We start from the raw sequence: 19,646 nt of genomic DNA, 5'->3' as shown, positions 1-19,646 counted from the left end.
TTTGATGATGTGGAAGAAAATGTTAATGAAGAAATAATTTTGCTAGATGATGAATATGTTGATAACACTGCCTTGGACGGAATTGATTAGATAAGGTGATAAATATGATGAGAAAGAAATTATTATTTTGGCTCTTATGTCATATATTGCACTTCTAGGTTTAATAAAATTGAACATAGATGTTACAAACACATGTTAATTTGATTTATTTAGTTAGTTTTGTTAAATATTATTACATAAGTGATGATCATTAAACTAGTCACTAGTTGAGTTTTTTATTTACTTTTTAAGCAAAATAAACTAGTCATTAGTTGTCAAGAGCCTTGTAATTCAACTGATTGACACATTTTGGTGTGTCCATGACATCTGGAGTTCAATTCCCCCTTTTCTTGCTGTAATTATCGAAGTATTAAAAAAAATAAAACAATACATGATATGAACAAATAAAAGATCAACTTATGATTTGATTTATGTTTTGACAACTATGGTTTAATGTTCCAAAGATAACCAAACCAAAGGGCTGTTGTTAAGCCATAGTGGAGGGAGGATTCTATTGTACAGCTACAATATGATTTTTTTTTTTTTTTAAAAAAATTTTAGAAACACACTATGAATGTTATAAACATAAACTATTTTATAACATTTTTACAGAATATTAATTTGGCTAATTCTCATTTGGGTCCACAACTAACATCTTTTTTTCACTTACCAATAACCATTCAACATATTAACAGTTCGTAGATTTTTTTGTAAAATAATTTATAACTCTAACATTTTCTGTCTATAAATAGGCATAACTCACAATCCTGCTCAGATTTTTCCCATGTGGAGAGGACAATTGATGGCATATGCCAAAGTTGCCTTTTTAATTCACAAATTGCTCCTTAATTCTGTCTCTTCCAAATCTTGCTCCTTAATTCACAAATTGTGTTATCACTATCAGACCCTGCTCTAGTCTTGATGCCGCCTTATAATAACTTGTATGCTGATTTTACATTGAAGTCTCCATAGTTAGATTTTGACCAAACCCATTTGTCCTCTTGGCCCCTAGTCAATAGAGTGGGATAGTTGTTATTTCTGCTACCTTTTCATCATCAAATAGTTGGGGCAACATTCGTTAGTAACCTGTGCAGCATCCCTGCTTGCTGAGTTTCTAGGATTGGGTTTGAAGTGTCAGGCAACCATGGACTTGAGAGATTGAACCTACAAACAAGAGTACCACTTATAAGAATGGAATGTTGTGAAATTAAGATGTCACCAAGATTCACTCTGTTGAGAAGTTGAGATACTCATTGGTGTATTATTGTACTGCGCATGGCCATGCTCCAAATAGTGCAAATAAATTAAATTGAAAGTAAGCCAAGCTAAAAAACACAATCAAAATCCACCACCTCTTGGAGCTTGAGAAATAAATATTGAATAATTAGAGTGGAAGTTCAACAAACTGTTAAGTCAAAAAATGTTAATCAACCAAATATTCTAAAAATTATATACCTTAAATGCACTATAATTTTGTGTCCAAGTATATTCCTCCCTTCATACCTATTTTTGACCCATTTGAAATTATATTTAATCCTATTGGATACTAATCTGAACTCTATAGCTCAAGTTCAATTTCCTAAACATGCAGATTTTAATAATACTATATGGTAATAACTGATTATATTATGTTTAAACCCAAAAAAAAAGAAAAAAAAAAGAAAGTCAAATCATTTTTTAGGATAATTTACTTCTTACCATATTTTTCGACAAGCTAAACCAAAAATAGAAAAAAAAAAAAAAATCTTTCAAATTAGAATGACACTACTGTCCACAAGTACATGTCTGATTCTGATATCATTTCCATTCAATACCTAGAGAATTTGAGATAGGCAGATAAACCCCTCACTTTCTTTCTGTGCACAAATCCTAAAACCCCCCAAAACCCAAAAAACCATTACAAATTTCTACAACAAAAAAACCATCATCATCATTTCATGGCTTCATCAATATCAATAACGGCGGACATAGCCAGCACCTTCCTGAGCCTCAGCTCTCGCGCAGGCGCAGCCCACCGCACCCGAATCTCCCAGGTCCGAGCCACCGTTCTTCCTTTCTTACTCTCTCCAAATAATAAGACCTTTCAATCCCAGTCCCAGGCCCACTCTCTACGCTTCAGCTTCAGTACGTTGTCGTTTAATTCCAGCATCATTGCCGCCGAGCCCAAAAGGGGCCTCCGCCGCTTCACCACGGCGGCCACCGCCACAACAACCGCCACGCCGCAGAGCGAAGGCTCTGATCTCTCCTCCAAAATCCCGGCCGACGATCGCATTCCCGCCACTATTATCACTGGATTCCTAGGCTCTGGAAAGGTACATTTACTTTTTTAATGTGTGTATTTCATGTCTCACTTGAACAACACTAGTAGAATCGACCCATCGATTTGGGACTAAGGCTTTGTTGTTTCTTTATGCAATTTCCTGAAGTAATAGTTAAATTTGGAAGTGGGTTGTATTTCTTTTTTTGAAAAGTAATGAAATTGTGTTTGAAGTGAATATTTTCGTAGTAAATTGTAGTAAAATTCAAGAGGGTATAGTTGCTTGCGAATGAAAGAGCTTGAATTCTGATTTCCGATACTGCCATTGCAAATCTTGCCTGTGACTTACCGGGTTTGCCTGTCATTTTAACTTTGTTTTTTTAGTTGTGGGTATGTGTATAAGTGCTTATGTTGTTATGTTTTATTTTGAAATGAACCTATAAAAAAAAAATGTTTTATTTTGAAATGAGCAGACAACTTTGCTTAACCATATCTTGACTGCGGAGCATGGGAAGCGAATTGCGGTGATTGAGAATGAGGTATGAGGTTAACTTTGCTTCTCCTGTTGTGCTTATGTGTGTGTGTGTTGTGCATCCCGTGTTGGTAAAAGATCATTGAAGTTAGTTTTTAAATTTGTAATTTGTTGTGTTCTTTTCTTGATTTTGTAGTATGGGGAAGTAGACATTGATGGTTCTTTGGTTGCTGCGAAAACTACTGGGGCTGAAGATATTGTCATGTTAAATAATGGCTGTCTTTGCTGCACTGTGAGGGGTGATCTTGTGAGGATGATTGCAGAATTGGTCAATAGGAAGAAAGGGAAATTTGATCATATTGTAATAGAGACTACAGGTAGGGATTACGGTTGTTGCTTATGTTCATGATTATTGTTTTTATATGTGCAGTAGATGTACATGGTTGGCTTCCACTTATTTTCGATACTTTGTAAAACTTTATGCAATTTGTCTGGAACTCTGCAGGATTGGCGAATCCGGCACCTATCATTCAGACATTTTATGCAGAGGACCAGGTTTTCAACGATGTCAAGTTGGATGGTGTTGTCACTTTGGTTGATGCTAAACATGCTGGTTTTCACCTGGATGAGGTTAAGCCAAAAGGGATAGTCAATGAGGCTGTAGAACAAATTGCTTATGCTGACCGTATCATTGTGAATAAGGTATGCATGATTATATTCTTTTTGCTCATGTACATGTGATTACTGTATTCTTTTTGTACATTATGTGTGACTGCTATATTCTTTTTGCTCACTGGACTTAGAGCTTAGTCATCTAAAATTGAGACTTCAGGATTCTTGACAATGTTAGCCAATCCATATGCTTTTCTTGATTTGAGTTTCAATCCCTTTCCCAGTTTGTTGCTGGCTTGTGCAACAACCTCATTCAGTTTGGCCTGATGGTCTCAGACTTTAGAAATCTACGAGCTAACTAGTTTACTTATATGTATTTACACAAATGGAAGTTGATTGACATCTTACACATGGAAAAGTTTGGCTTTATATATATCTTATGTTGGAGCGCTTCCTCGTGTTTGTGGTGCTGGGGTTATTAGAACCACTGTAATTGAGAAGTATATATCAAAATTTATTTTAGGATGATTGATATAATCTTACTCGAGAAATTTGATTAATTTGCACTTACTGATTGGTTATTGTTGTTGTCACTAGACTGATCTTGTTGGTGAGCCAGAAATTGCTACTTTGGTGCAGCGAATAAGGGTTTGTATCACGCCTCTCCTTTAATTTAACTTAAATACTCTTTTTTTTTTTTTTTCCTTCTAATCTTGTTATCTTCTTATGGTTTTCTCATTATTTGATTCATCTCCAGTATTATGTTGATCTTGATGTTCTGTGTCTGAGAGCAGAATATAAATCGAATGGCTAACTTAAAGCGGACAGAGTATGGAAAAGTTGACTTGGATTATGTTCTTGGGATTGGTGGCTTTGATTTGGAGAGGTAATCATTGATTCCCATTTCTGTGTTGTGGGGTTTTAATAGTTCTATTATTTACAAAAGAAGATCCAAGTCTCATTGCTGTATATTTAGGACGTTCCCTGCTCTTTTCTCTAAAAACTAGTTTCTTTATAATATAAATTTAATTACATTATCATTTTATGCACGTATCACCATCCAATAAATTGAGATTGGTTTTGATATTGGAAGTTTGCTTCTTTGTACTCCGATTTGGCAACCGCATGAAGTTGTCTCAAATTTGTGATGACCAGTTTTAATTTCACTGTTGCAAAGTAGCTATGCTTCAGGCCTGCTAGAGGTATCTGTTCCATTGGTGAATTATGACATTGAGATTCCAATTCTGGATATTTACTCTAATTATCTCATTCTGATGTTAGATCTTGGGCCCTGGAACGTTAATGCTTCCTTGACCAAAATAGAAATGGTAAAATGGAACGAAAAGAAGAGAATATTGTATGTGAAGCGGGTACTATGTAATTTGCTCTTTGGTTTGCTGGTTGCTTCACTCACAAAACATTAATGTTCTCATTGTGAGAAAAATTCAATAAAAGGTAGCACTCAAATTTTTGTCATTCACCAACCACTGTGTCCAAATTACTATTGAAGCTCCAAAAGAATGTTTTATCTTAATCTTTAATTTTTATATAAATCAATCTGCATGTTTGTTTTCATATAAAGAGATTCCCATATTAGTCGCTGGTGCCATCTTTAACTTAATGCTTGATTTGTTTCTTTTAAGACTGCTTGTGAGTCTAGTTCTTTAGCTCTTAGAAAAAGTTTTTTGAAGTTCAGAAAAAAAGGACAAGGTCTTTGAAGTTCTTGCAATGATTGTAGGCTAAGTATTGACTTGTCCTCTACAATCGTCCTAGAAAAGGTAAGAAAATAGCCAATGAGCTTTAGCTCAAATAGCACTTCCTCGTTTTGAAATAATGGGATGGAGGGTGAGGTTGTAATAATGGCACATCCTCTTTTTTTTTTTTTTTTGGAATTATTCTCTTTCTTATCAAAAAATAAAAAATAAAAGAAAAAGATCCACTTTGTGTAACTTAGCAATAACAAGAAGGGTTACACAATGCACATTCATTGGGGTGCAATGGGGAACAACTTGGTTTGTCTATTTCCTTCGTGACATAGCAGTGTTATGACGTTATCAAAGGGACCTATTATTACTCTGATGTTTTTAGTCTTTATATGTGCTGGGATGCTTTGCATTTTTGCCATATTTCTTTGTTATTCCCCTGCTTCAGCTTCCATTTGCATTTGTAGGCTAACGTTGCTGGAATATTTCCAGGATTGAGAGTGTTGTAAATGCTGAAGGTGCAAAGGAAGATGACCATGATCATGATCATGACCATGACCATGACCATGATCACCACCACCACCATCATCATGATGAACATGACCACGCACATGGTAACTCAATCATAATAGCATTTATTGACTTTGTTTGTGCCTAAAATGTTATCTTCTTTTGATATTGTGTACAACAATAAATATCTGTTGTTAGAATTTGTGGTGCATTAATGGTGGTTTTATCAATTTCTTCTTGTGAAATTAAGACTGCATAGTTCATCAAATTTATTAGATATTCTGAGCTACTATTAGTAGATACTTGCTGCAACCTTTGCTCTCTCCCCCCCTTAATTTTCTGTTATAGCATGGTCACATTGTTGTAGTTGGGAAGGCACAAAATACATATAAGCTTAGTGAATTCACCAGAGTTCTTTGCAGACACTCTAGTATGGGACTTAACTATTATACAATAAATTGCAATCCTTGGTGAATCATGATATATATTACGTTGGAGATTCTCAAGCACAAGTCTTATCGGGTTTTATTTGGTGATCACTAGAGTTCTAGCATATGTTGTCTTTTTGAGAATTACTAATGTGATATTTAAATTGAAACTTCATTGATAAAATAATTATATAGAGTTAATTTCAAAATTTTTTTTTTTTTATTTCATCCAAAAAATATATTCATTATTTCAAAAATAAAGATCAAGGGTATTTTCTTCATTTGAAAAGTCCTCCATAATGGTAAAAAAATTAATTATATAGCTATGAGATTAGTATGCATAAGACCATTCTTAGCAATCAAACTTTATATTTTTAAATATAGTGTAGTCTAAAATACGATATTTATCCAAATTCTAAGCATATTTGGAATAATAATATGTCAATGCTTTTGAATATTCTAGTTCTTGTGACTTTAAACTCTAAAGAATCAGTTCTCTTAAGATTTGAAATTCTTAGCAACTGAACATATCTTATCGATTCCAAAGAAATCTAGAACAACAAAAGAAATTATATATACTTCACGCTATTATTGTTCAAGTGATTTTTAGAGAGAACCCACTACAAAATAATGAATATGTGAAGGAGTTCTTTTAGTCTATGACTTACACCTTATATAACCCTTCGATCCAGAACACAGGCTATTTAAAGGCTAGACTAGAGATCCCTTCAACTTGATTTTTGTTTTCTTTATCACTCCTTCCATCAAGGAGTTTAATTGAAAGTTACTTCAAAGTGTTATTCACCAAATGACATTCTAGGTGGCTTTCACAAATAGAATCTTGAAAGATGGGTCTTTATAAATCACTATTACTATTCAATAAAATAAATCTAAATATTATAATTAATTAATTACATAAATTATATAGGAGAAACATTAAGTCTCCTAATGGAGTTAATCTTACATTCTCCCACTTGGCCACATGACATTTAAATAACTTGATGAGTGATTGTCGCTGTAATATGGCCAAGATATTACCCATGCCATCTTGTTCTGAAATGCTCACACTCTAATATAATAATGCCCTTGAAGCCCTGACTCAGACCCATACCTGTTTCACTCCTACTGGACAGCCTGGATTCATACAATTTGGAGCTGTTTTTGGTGGTGGATATGGGGTTCCTTTTGGGGTTAGCAGGCCTTGTTATGGCTTGGTGAGACTCGGGTCGAAATATGGATTCAGGTATCGTAGGAAGAGTGAGTATGAGCAGTCGAATCATAATATGGATTAGCATATGGATGAAAGATTGAGTTTCAATAGACTGAGTTGGAATATGGGTAGGGTATGTACGGTGACTGGAATCTGAGGTGCATGGATTGGAATAAGGATCTGAGTATTGCCAAAAGCTAGAGTCTGAGGAGCCTATATCAGAATACAGATATGTGTATGCCAAAATTCAAGGGCAAGACATTCAATTTGAAATATGGATCTGGGTATGGTTGAAAACTTGAGTACGAGGCTATCATATTGGAATATGGATCTGGGTATGGCTGACCCAAGTATGGGACACCCGGTCGGAGTATTTGATTTTTTATTTGAGTCGGAGCATTTCACTACTTGATGGTAAAGGTGTTGGGAATTTACACGAATTCCTAGATTTGTGAGAGGTGAAAAACAGATAGAAAAATAACAGACCAAGACAATTACATGACACAAGAAATTACGTGGTTTGGATTTGCCTACGTACACAGAGTTGCAGAGATTTACTATTTCTAGGGAAAAATAAAAGATGAGGCAGTACAATGTTTCTCTCTCAAAACAAAACACAAACTCTAATCTGAAACAACGGTATATATATCCTACACAGAGGATCCACAATGGACTAAGCCATAGAAAATCTCCTATTAAAACTGTAGCACTTTTATCTGGTCGGGTTATAATCCGAATTAAACACAAACTAGGCCCAATTTAATAGGTAATAATATTATGGCCATATTACAGTGATTATCACTCATCAAGTTATTTAAATGCCATGTGGGTCAAGTGGGAAAATGGACGGTTATCTTCATTAGGAGACTTAATGTGGCCCACATACAATTTATCCTAATTAATTAATTATTACATATTTAGATTTATTTATTTTTTAATAACAAGAGTGATAGATAAAGACTATCTTTTAGGAGTATTTGTGAAAGTCACATAAAAATGTTATTGGGTGAATAGACGTTATTTTGTGAAGAGGTGTTATTTTGTGAATAAATGCTTTAAAGTAACTCTTTTTTTTTTTGGATAAGTAAGAAGAGAATATTATTAATAAAAGAATAGCAAGAAAAGCACACAAAGTTTACGGTAGTGAACAAAAGAAAAAAGAAACAAAAAGACATAAGCAGCCCCTAATCTATACTAATAGAAGAAAGAAAATCCAACAGGGTAGAACAATCAGAATAGCCCCAACAACGGGACCAATTGAAGAGGGTTTGCTGGCAATACTCTAATAACTGAACCACAGTTTTCTCCTCATCCTCAAAAGACCGTCGATTCCGTTCAGTCCAAATAGTCCACATTAAACATCCTGGAACCAAATCCCAAATAACTGAGCTATGCTTCCCAAGCCAATGATACTAGCAAAATAATAAGTCCATAACTGAGCCTGGCATGACCCATTCCATCCCAAACAACTGAAGCATATGCATCCACAAAGAATGGGCTATCGGACAAAAAAGTAATAGGTGATTCATAGATTTCGCATTACAACAGTACAAACAACAACGATTCACCAAAGGGTGACCATGAAGCATAAGGTTATCCAAAGTTAGAATCTGACCATGAGCTGCTGTCCACATAAAAAAAGCCACCCTTTTAGGAATCTTAACTTTCCAAATTCCTTTTCAAGGGAAAGTGGAAGGAGTTGCATTTCGAATCTTATGATAAAAGGATCGAGTATCAAACTTTCCACTATCATTAAGATCCCAACAAAGTCTGTCACACCCTCCTTCCCTAGGAATTCGGGTTTGGATGAAATGAAGAAGGGAGTAGGAAGCCACCAACTCCCAATCATTGAAGTGCCTGTGAAAACTTAAACTCCATACTCTGTCATTATCACCCACAGGAGGGCTTAACACCTCAGAAATACAAGCCTCCATATTAGCTGAACACAAAAATAATTGAGGATTAAGAATTTTGAGAGGAACATCACCAGTCCACTTATCATGCCAAAAAAGAATACGAGAACCATCCCCTACCACAAAAGAGAAATACTTAGCGAAAGTTTCCCACCCTTCACTAATACTTCGCCATAACCCACAACCATGAGCCCTACTACAAGCTCTAGTGCACCAACCCCCTTTTCTTTCCCCATATTTCATGGCAATGACCCTTCGCCATAGATGCGAGGTTTCATGGCCATACCTCCAAAGCCATTTTCCTAATAGAGCCTGATTAAAAGGCACCAACTTCCGAATTCCTAACCCACCCAACTCACGAGGTAAGCAAACCTTTTTCCAAGCCACAAAGGATATTTGAAACACTCAATTGATGAACCCCACAAAAAGTTCCTTTGGATGCATTCCAATCTATTCGCCACAGCTTTAGGGATGGTAAAAAGGGAAAGGTAATACGTCGGAAGGCTTGAAAGGGTACTCTTCAGCAAAGTGAGTACCACCCTTTGACAAATAAAGCCGCTTCCAGCCTGAAAGCTTCTTTTCCATTCTCTCAAGGATCGGATTCCAAATAGAGGCTGTTTTAAACAAAGTACCCAATGGCATACCCAAGTAAATCATAGGCAAACTGCCCACCCTGTACTGAAGGATCTTAGCTAGATACTGAATGTTTCGCACCTCCCCAATAGGGACAATTTTACTTTTCCCCACATTCACCTTTAGACCAGTAAAAGCTTGGAAACAAGTCAAAACTAGCCTAATAGAAAGAATCTGCTCTCTAGAGGCATCACAAAAAAGAATGGTATCATCAGCAAAAAGGAGGTGAGAAACCCGAATACCAGTAGAATTAACAGGACTCACATGAAAACCCTGAATGAAACCCCCTTCCTCAGTTTTCTTCAGAATACGACTTAAAACCTTCATGATCAACAAAAAGGGAAGGGGAGACAAAGGATCACCTTGTCTGAGACCTTTAGAGCTACCAAAGAAACTAGCAGGAGATCCATTAACCAAAACTGAGAAACAAACGATAGAGACACAAGTCTTTATCCATCTCTTCCATCTATCACCAAAGCCCATCCTCTCCAACAGATAAAATAAGGCGTCCCAATTCACATGATTGTATGCTTTCTCAATGTCTAGCTTACACACCACCTCCGGAGTACGACATTTCAGTCTACTGTCTAAACATTCATTAGCAATAAGCACTGAATCCAAAATCTGTCTGCCACCAACAAAAGAATTCTGAGACTCCGAAATAAGATTATCTAGCACCTGCCTCAATCTGTTAGCTAAAACCTTAGACAACAGCTTATATGCACTAGCCACTAGGCTGATAGGCCTAAAATCTTTGATATTTGCAGCATTATTTTTTTTGGGGATCAGGGATAAGAAAGAAGCATTTAGAGACCGTTCAAACTCTGAGCTCCTATGGAAATGATCAAAGAATGCCATGACATCTACTTCCACTACACTCCAGCATTTTTGAAAGAAAGCCATAGTGAAACCGTCAGGACCTGGGGCTTTATCGCCCTCCATCTCATGAAGAACCTTTACCACTTCCTCCTTAGAAAAATCCCTCTCTAATTCCAGCCGCTCAGCCTCCTCAATTCTAGCAAACTCTAAACCGTCCATAGAAGGGCGCCAAGAAACTGATTCAGAGTACAACCTTTGATAAAAATTGACCACCCTAGACTGCACCTCTTCTTCATCCTCAGAGAGGACTCCATCCACTTCTATACCCCGAATATGATTAGTTCTTCTATGGGAGTTTGCAACCCAATGAAAGAAGCGAGTATTATTGTCCCCCTCTTTCACAAATAAAATCCGGGACTTTTGTTTCCAGGAAATCTCCTCCAAAGAGGCAAGATGAGCAATCTCTCCTTTAATGTGAATACGACGAGATTGATCCTCCTGAGAAAGACCAGACAAGTCCTCCCTAGCATCCAAACCCAGCAATTCAGATAAAAGACATTTCTTCCTAAAGGCTAGATCCCCAAATTCCTCCTTATTCCACTTTTTCAAGTCCTCTTTAAGAGCTTTTAATTTACGTGCCAGAGTAAAACTAGGAGAACCCGAAAAGCAATACCCATTCCACCAATGCTGAACCTTTTCTACAGAACCCTCTTCTTTCAACCACATATTCTCGAACTTAAAGGCACTCCGACCTCTTTTAACATTACCCGCCACCACTAAAAGAGGGCAATGATTAGAAACTACCCGAGGGAGTACCCTTTGAGACACGTTTCCAAAGTGATCTACCCAATCCACCAATGCCAAGGTTCTATCAATTCTTGACATAGAAGCAGATCCTGAATCTCTAAACCAAGTAAATGAAGCCCCTTCAAGGGGTAAGTCCACAAGGTAATTAGCCTCAATGAAGTCAGAAAAAGCAAACATAGCTGGACTAAAAGCCTCACAACCAAGTCTATTAATTGGTGAATAAAAATTTTGAAGTAGCTTTCAATTGAATTCTTGATGAAAGGAGTCTTAAAGAGAACAAATGTTAAGTTGAAGGGGTCCCTAGTCTAGCCTTTAAATAACTTGTATTCTCCATCAAAGTGTTTTATAAAGTGTAGGCAAAATAACTTGTATTTTCCATCAAAGGGTTATATAAAGTGTAAGCCACAGACTAGAAGAACTCCATATATTCATTATATTGCAATGGGGTTTTTCCTTGAAACTCACTTGAACAATAATGGTATGAGGTATGTTTAATTTCTTCCATGGAATTAATTTACTTGAGCTAGTAGTAGCAGGAAATGGGGATTGTTTATTTTGGACTCCAGATGGAAGGAAAATTAGTGTTTGATTCTGCTACGCATGTTTGAGACATGCGACTGCAGCTAGGATCCCTTGGAAAGGTGTATGGGGGTAGTAAGGTCCCAAGTAAAGTGGCTTTCATTGTGTGGACAGCAACCTTAGGTTCCATATTGACCATGGATAATCCTATCAAATGGAAGATGTTGGTTAATAGATGTATAATGAGTAATTGTAGCTGCGAAAGCTGAGCTTTGGTCTTTTGTACTCAAAGCTTTCAGGGTTTTATGGGTGATGCCAAGGCAGGTGATGGATTTGTTGATTGTATGGAGAGGAGTGTTTGGCCATCACAAAAACAAGGTGGTGGGGCAAGCTATGTTGCATTGTCTTATGTGGATGATATGTAGTGAGAGGAATCGTCGGAACTTTGAGAAACGAGGAACTATTTTTGGAGGAAGTTAAGAAGAGTTTTCTGAGATCTTTGTTTTTTGTGTGAATATTTTACTTTGATCGGGGGTTGTCATGCAGTTCCATTGTTGATGTTTTGGATCATATGAATGTTCGTTTGTAATTCCTTAAGGACCCCCCTTTTTAAGGGCTACTTTTTGATAAAATATCTTATAAAAAAGAAGTTGCGTTTAGATTCTTCCATTGTTCTAGATTTCTTACACTGCATGGATTGTCGACATCTCTCTCTGTTACACACACACACTTTATCTCATTATTTGTCACTTTGTATTGGATATATGCTTGTTAGTTGCCAGAGCAGATTTGTCTGAGTATTTGTTTTATGGCCCTGGCCATCCAGTAAAGACCGGAATTTACAAAATGCTGTTGCTCTTCTACGTATAGTATTATGATAAAATCCCAATGCAGTAATCCAAGAAACCAATAACAATGTTTGTCCCTTCTTTTTTTTTTTTTTTTCTTTTTTTGATGACATAGGAGAACTTCACTTAGATTACCAATAACAATGTTTGTCCCTCCTTATCTGCAGAACATCATGATGGTCACAATTCTCATGATCACAGCCACGATCCTGGTGTTTCTTCTGTCAGCATAGTTTGTGAAGGGAATTTAGATCTTGAGAAGGTTGGTTCTGTACATATGTTTTACACTTTTGTGACAGTTATCTTTATGATTGATGAGCATTTATACCTTTTTGCTCAATCATGTGTTCTTAATTTCAGATAGTTTAATGGCCTGGAAAAGGTAAAAAACTGACAATTTGAACTGATGACCTATCACTTTATTTCAGGCAAACATCTGGCTTGGCACATTGTTGTTGGAACGTAGTGAGGACATCTATCGGATGAAAGGTCTCCTATCTGTTCAAGGCATGAATGAAAGATTTGTTTTTCAGGTGAGAGTTTCTGAAATGCCACTGGCCTTTGTATATATTTTTCTTAATTATATGTAATTTTGATTGCTATATATCTATTGTCAAAGTTTTTATTTACATCTTTAAAGATAATTCCTTGGGGTACCACAATTGGTTGGGGACAATGTCTAATGAAATGGAGATCACTAGTTTGAATCGCTCCCTTTCTCTTCCATTGGGACTAAAGCTCACTCAATGTATTTCATTTTTCAAAGAAGCTCTTAGGATTTTTTGAGTTGATATTTCTCCTTTCGCTCATAGAATGGTGGGTCTTAGGACATCCAAGTAGAGTTACCAAATTATACTCAGCTAATAGTTACTTAGAGAGGACCTATCTTCCTTTCTGTTGGTTGCACAAATTTTCAGCATCTTATTCAATCAATGACCATATCTCTTGTCAATTTCGAAGGTATGAGTTTATGTGTCTGGTTCAAAGTCGAAACTTGAAGGACATTACTCTTTATTATATGTGTATTAGAAAGATCAATTATGCCTGACAACAAATTTCTTTTGGGAAGTGAAATGAGATCTTGCACATTTATGTCTGCTGTCTCTCTCTCTCTCTCTCTCTCCCCATATTGGACTTTTCCCCCTAATTGATTCCTTATTTAATGTATTCTTGCATATTGAGTTCAATGAGAGCTGGGTTTATCTGTTATTATTTTTGAGTTGGTGATGCACAATTTTTGTTGCATTTCTGAGCATTTTTATCTCTGCCTTTCCTGCTTAATTGTGGTATTCTTGTGTGGTAGGGAGTCCATGACATATTCCAAGGTTCACCTGATCGGTTGTGGGGCCAGGACGAACCAAGGACAAACAAGATTGTGTTCATAGGCAAGAATTTGGATGCACAGGAATTAGAAAAGGGTTTTAAAGCCTGCTTACTGTGATACTAAAAGGAGGTTTTATCCATTTTGAGTCTCACTCTCTGACACTAGACAGATGGTGCTTGAACGTTGTGCTGGTAACTTGGTTGTCTAATGGTGCTTATGAGAACTATGTGAAACAGTCAATTAAAATTGCAATATAGAAATTAAATTCTGATCCCTTGAGTTGTTTGGTGTTGTCAACAATAGGATCTCTGAACTTTTGTCACACGACGACTGTCATACTGTGCGTATTCAAGCGATGATCTCCTAACAAAATTCTGGTCATTTTTCTTTCCGACTTAGAATATGTCATCACATCTTGTTCCTACAAGTAGGTTTAGCCCAATTTTAACTCTTAAGAAAGCCTTTAAGGTTTAACTTTTCATAGCACAAGACCAAGAATCCTAAACCTGGAATGTCAATGAAAAAAGTCAATTAAAATTACTTACTAATATCATACAAGGCTTAATAGGGTGGAGGGTGAGGTGTTAGGTTCAAAACTTGTTGGATGTATATAACTAATAAATAAAAATTGTTTAATTTACCAAAAAAAAAAAAAAAAATTATACCAGATCTAATTGCCAAAGTTCCGCCTTCAAATGTTAAGTAAATTCATTCAGGAGTGCCTTACAATTCTCCAATTTATACAGTATATATAAACCCCTTAATCTTCTACAACTATTGGAGAATTTTCGAACAAATATTTATTTTTAGCTGGACGAAAATATTCCACTAAGACATAGAGCTATTTAGTACTAATTATGACCTTTGGCAAAGTAGGGGAGCCTTAATTTTAGATAATTACTAGAACTTCAAATTAAATAAATAAATGTATCTCTGCTGGGGGTCAAATTAATGCTTGTAATAGTTGATAGAGTGTACTACGAATCATATGAAAACATATAGCATAATCTTCACGATGTATTGGGAAGAACACGTAATGGTTAATGGAAAAGAAGTGTAAAAGACACTATTAGTTCAACAGGAGTGATGCAAAAGACAATATATAATCAACATAAAAATACACTTCAAAAACATGAAGAGAGATGATCCCCCATCACCATGTTAATTTAGTTTGCCCTTACAAAGAGATAAAGATGTGGTAAAAAAATAAAGATAAAAAGATAAATAATATATATATATATATATTTATTTATTTATTTGTAAAAAAAAAAAAAAAGACAAAGACATAGATGTAATATATATAAAACAAAAACAAAAAAAAACAAATATATATATATATATATATATATATGAATTTAAAGAACAACAAAATGAATTATTTTTTCGTGTGGAAAAAACCTCTAACACGTAAATACATTACAACAAATATATAATTTTTTTTTTTCGCTTCCACATATCCCTTATTATTCATATATATGATTGGTTTTTAATTATTTAAGTTGGTTTCAAGTACTCATATATATCTGTATGTATGTGTGAATTGCTTATAAATTCTACCCTCCCTAAAATCCAATCATGGCTTGGCCAATAGTCCTACTCTTGATTGAACAAGGTTGACATACTATTTAAAGAGCAAGTTTAGATTCATTGAGATTTCTAATTTCAATTATAAGAAAAAGCATGACTTGGATAAAGCTCTGAAAAGGTCCGTATACCTCATAAAACAAATCATAGCTAGAGGAGGTAAATGTCATAATATGAATCACAAAATAGTTCATACTTTCGTATTTTTAAGAGTATACCATATAGGGTAATATGTGTAACTTATCCAAAATATAAAGATTATTTGGAGTTCAAACGTCTAGTTTAAATGACTTGAATAAAGTAGAGTTGATTTTTTCCTATTTAATATATGGATTTGAAATGATTAATAATTAATTAAACTATTTATTCAGCTAATTAAAAAAAAAAAAAAACAGATGAACAGCGTGAAAGTCATGTTAGAGTGCACTTACTGTAGTAGCTTGCAGTAAAACTAAGGCGAACGCGGCTCTTATGGTTAGATTAACCCTAAACGTGATAAAACTAAATCAGTGAACTATAACTATTCAAGGGAAAATAAATAAGTAAATAAATAAATAGCGTGAAAGACATTATTAGAGAGCACTTACTATATATTATCCGAGAGATAGAAGAGCTCGCAAATAGGTAGATGCAGCCAATGGATGTTTGGAAGCGTGACAATAGCAGCAGTGGATGTCTAAGAAGAAATAGACCACGATCGGCAGATTAACAATATCAGCAGTGGATGTCAAAGTTGATCTAAAAAATTTTAAACCTAAAAATAAAATAAAATAAAATAAAATAAAACACTCAAATCTAGATCGAAAAAAAAAAATCATCAAAGGAAGATCAAGCAAGAAAGTAATAATAATCATTCACAAGATGTCAATGAAACTTACCAGCACCGACGAGAAGGTAAGCTCTTTCTCTCTCTCAACAAGGAGACGATAGTTTTGTATTTTCTTCTGTTCTTGGCACCAAGAAAACTCTTTCATGAGCCATGATAAAGAAATTTCAGTTCTTTTATAAGAATAATTAACGATGATGCTAGGTAAGAATCTATAAGAAAGGTTTGTTAAATTACCTTAATACCCTCTTTTATACATTGATTTAGAAAATATTTTTAAAAAATTTTATGAGAAAAGGAAAAGAAATTTTATTTTTTTCACAATTTTTTATATTTTCTATAAAATAGTATCAAAACTTTTTTTAAATAATTAAAAAAAAAAATTTGGTGTGCATTAATTAGTGAGTATGTAATTTTCTACAGTCAAATCTTCGAGTGAAAAGGGAAGTTTTGAGGGCCTATACAGTCTTTTAAAAGGTCAAATATTTAGGCTAGAGAGCATGTAAATTGTGCTAAAATTGCATTAGTGAGTATGTAATTTTCTACCGTAAAATCTTCGTGTGAAAAGGGAAGTTTCGAGGGCCTATACAAGTCTCTTAAAAGGTCAAATATTTAGGCTAGAGAGCATGTGAATTGTGTAAAAATTCCAATCCACCCCCTCCTGGCCGAAAGAAAAAAAAAGGCACAATTATTAGGACAAGTTGAAAGAAGATGGGTTGTCTTTCAAGATGGGGTCCAGCCTTTTACAAGCAGGAGAGACCAGCACCCATGGAAAACATGCATTTGAGAAACTATTGCAGGGTGTCATATGACTCATATCTGTATTGTATTTCATATCACATCAGTGTTCTATTGGTCATTTTATATCATAATTTTTTAAAATTACTCATATTATTGTGCCCTACCCGTATTCATGTTTGTGTCCGTCCTCCTTAATTATAAAATAAAAAAAAAAAAAAAAAAAAGTCCTTAGTTTTGTGCTTTCGTTCTCATTAACTTGTAGTTTTTATTTCTTATTAATTCACAATTGTTTCCTCTAAATTTAAATTTTTTATCAATTTGATCTTTGTAGTTTAATTTTAAACATTTTCAATCTTGTTGTTTAAGAGTTGTTCAATTTCGTCCATTTATCAATGGCGTTAGTACTGTTACTATTAAATGTTAAACAACATCGTAAATGTTTAAAGCCTAAATCAATCTCAAAATTAGGCAAGTGGTGCTCAGTCAGAACTGATTTTTTATTTTGTTCCAGTTTAAGAAAAAAGTAAAAACATTAAACCATCTCATTTTGTTAATTTTCTTTTTATTCTAAGAAAACTTTTTTTTTTTGGTAAACATAACAAAATTAATTAAGTCCATGATTTTATTCTTTGTTTCCCAATTAACTTGTAATTATTTTTATTTATTTTTAAATTTTAGCTCTTGTTAGCGCATATTTGGATTTCTTTTATGGAAAAAAAAAAACCAATAATTTGGTTCCTCAAAATTTAGATTCTTTATTAATTTTGCATTGATTGCTCAAATACGTACTTTATAGTTTGGATTTGTTCTATATATATGATCCTTTTATCTAAAATGTTTTTTTTTTCTAAGGATCTACAATGGTTATTTTTAGCAACACAAATGCTAATGCTTAGAAGGAGTTTTTATATTCTTTAAAAATTTTATCATTATTGATTTAAAAGGTTATATTTTTAGAAAGGAGTGTATTTATTACACACGAACACACACCCAGGTTTTAAATTGAAAAAATAAAATAAAATCTTTTTGAACTAAAATTATAATTTGAAGTCATAATTTGAGTTTAAAAATGAACATGTGTGTAAGTTTGTGTGACTGATAGACGTTTCCCATCCTTTCTCTAATTGCTATAAATATCAAAAGGAAAACTCTAGTTACACGTACACTAATACACATTATTGCATACAGAAAATAAGACTCCAGTGTACTAATGCACTCAAATTTTGGGTGTAACAGTAAGTGTGTAATGAAACTACTCATAAAAAATTCATCTCTTCTTAACGTATTTCTTTTCAAAGGTCAAATCTTCGTGTGAAAAGGGAGGTTTCGGGGGTCCATCCAAGTCGTTTAAAAGGTCAAGTATTTTACGTTAAAGAGAATGTGAATTGTGCTAAAATTTCAACCCACCACTACTGGCCAAAAGAAGAGAGTTCAAATCTTCTGTCTTATTAATTGTGCTCCACTTCGTGCTCCACCAATAAAATTTGGACAACTAGTCTCTTTCATTTAATTTTATGAGTATATTAAACGAGAGAGACTAATTGTCCAAGTTTTATTGGTGGAGTATAAAGTAGAGCACAATTGATGAGACAGAAGATTTGGACTCAAAAGAAGATGGGTTGTGTCTTTCAAGGTGAGGGGTCCAGGCTTGAACAAGCAGGACCAACGCTCATAGAAAGCAATAATTTTAGAAACTGTTTTCAGAAAATATGAGAAAACAAGTCCTTAGTTTTGTGCTTTGGTTCTCATTAACCTGTAGTTTTTATTTCTTATTGATTCACAATTGTTTCCTCCAAATTTATATTTGTTATCAATATGATCTTTATAGTTTAAATTTAAACATTTTCAATCTCCTTGTTTAAGAGTTAGTTAAATTTTGTCCTTTTATCTCCATTAAAAAAAAATCCCTTTTATCAGTGGTTCGACAGTACTGTCACTATTAAATGTTTAACAACATCGCTTAAATGGTTAAAGCCTAAAATCAATCTCAAACCTAGAGCAAGTGGTACTTAAAGTCAGAACTGATTTATTATTTTTTTATTTTGTTCCAGTTTAAGAAACAAAAATAAAAACACTAAAGCATCTCATTTTGTTATTTTTCTTTTTATTCAAATAAAACTTTTTAAAAATCAATAATTTTGTTCCTCAGAATTTAAATTCTTTATTAATTTTGCATTAATTGCTTAAATTTAAACAATTCTACCGTATGGTTTGGATTTGTTCAATATGATCCATCAATTTACGATGGTTAATTGCGTCAATGTTAAATGTCAAACAACATTGCAAATGTTTGAAGTGCATATCCACCAAACTTGAACCAAGTAATAGTTTAGTACCAATGATCACAACAAATATCCAGCTAGAAATAACAAATCATAAAGAAAATTAGATCGGATTATTG

General features: G+C 34.3%; 1 protein-coding gene across 1 annotated transcript; it reads left to right on the top strand.

Annotated features, from left to right (window-relative positions):
* Positions 1 to 1,799: 1,799 nt before the first annotated feature.
* Positions 1,800 to 14,368, top strand: LOC112000119 (uncharacterized). Its single transcript, XM_024032230.2, has 10 exons — positions 1,800 to 2,351; positions 2,770 to 2,835; positions 2,965 to 3,145; positions 3,274 to 3,470; positions 3,978 to 4,028; positions 4,175 to 4,266; positions 5,576 to 5,697; positions 12,938 to 13,032; positions 13,199 to 13,303; positions 14,074 to 14,368. The coding sequence occupies exons 1-10, from the start codon at positions 1,977 to 1,979 to the stop codon at positions 14,209 to 14,211; spliced, it is 1,422 nt and encodes a 473-aa protein (XP_023887998.1). The 5' UTR covers positions 1,800 to 1,976; the 3' UTR covers positions 14,212 to 14,368.
* The last annotated feature ends 5,278 nt before the right edge of the window (positions 14,369 to 19,646 follow it).

Source organism: Quercus suber, unplaced genomic scaffold, assembly GCF_002906115.3.
Source record: "Quercus suber isolate HL8 unplaced genomic scaffold, Cork oak 2.0 scaffold_629, whole genome shotgun sequence".
Lineage (NCBI taxonomy): Eukaryota > Viridiplantae > Streptophyta > Magnoliopsida > Fagales > Fagaceae > Quercus > Quercus suber.
This window is presented reverse-complemented; position numbering and strand designations above follow the sequence as displayed.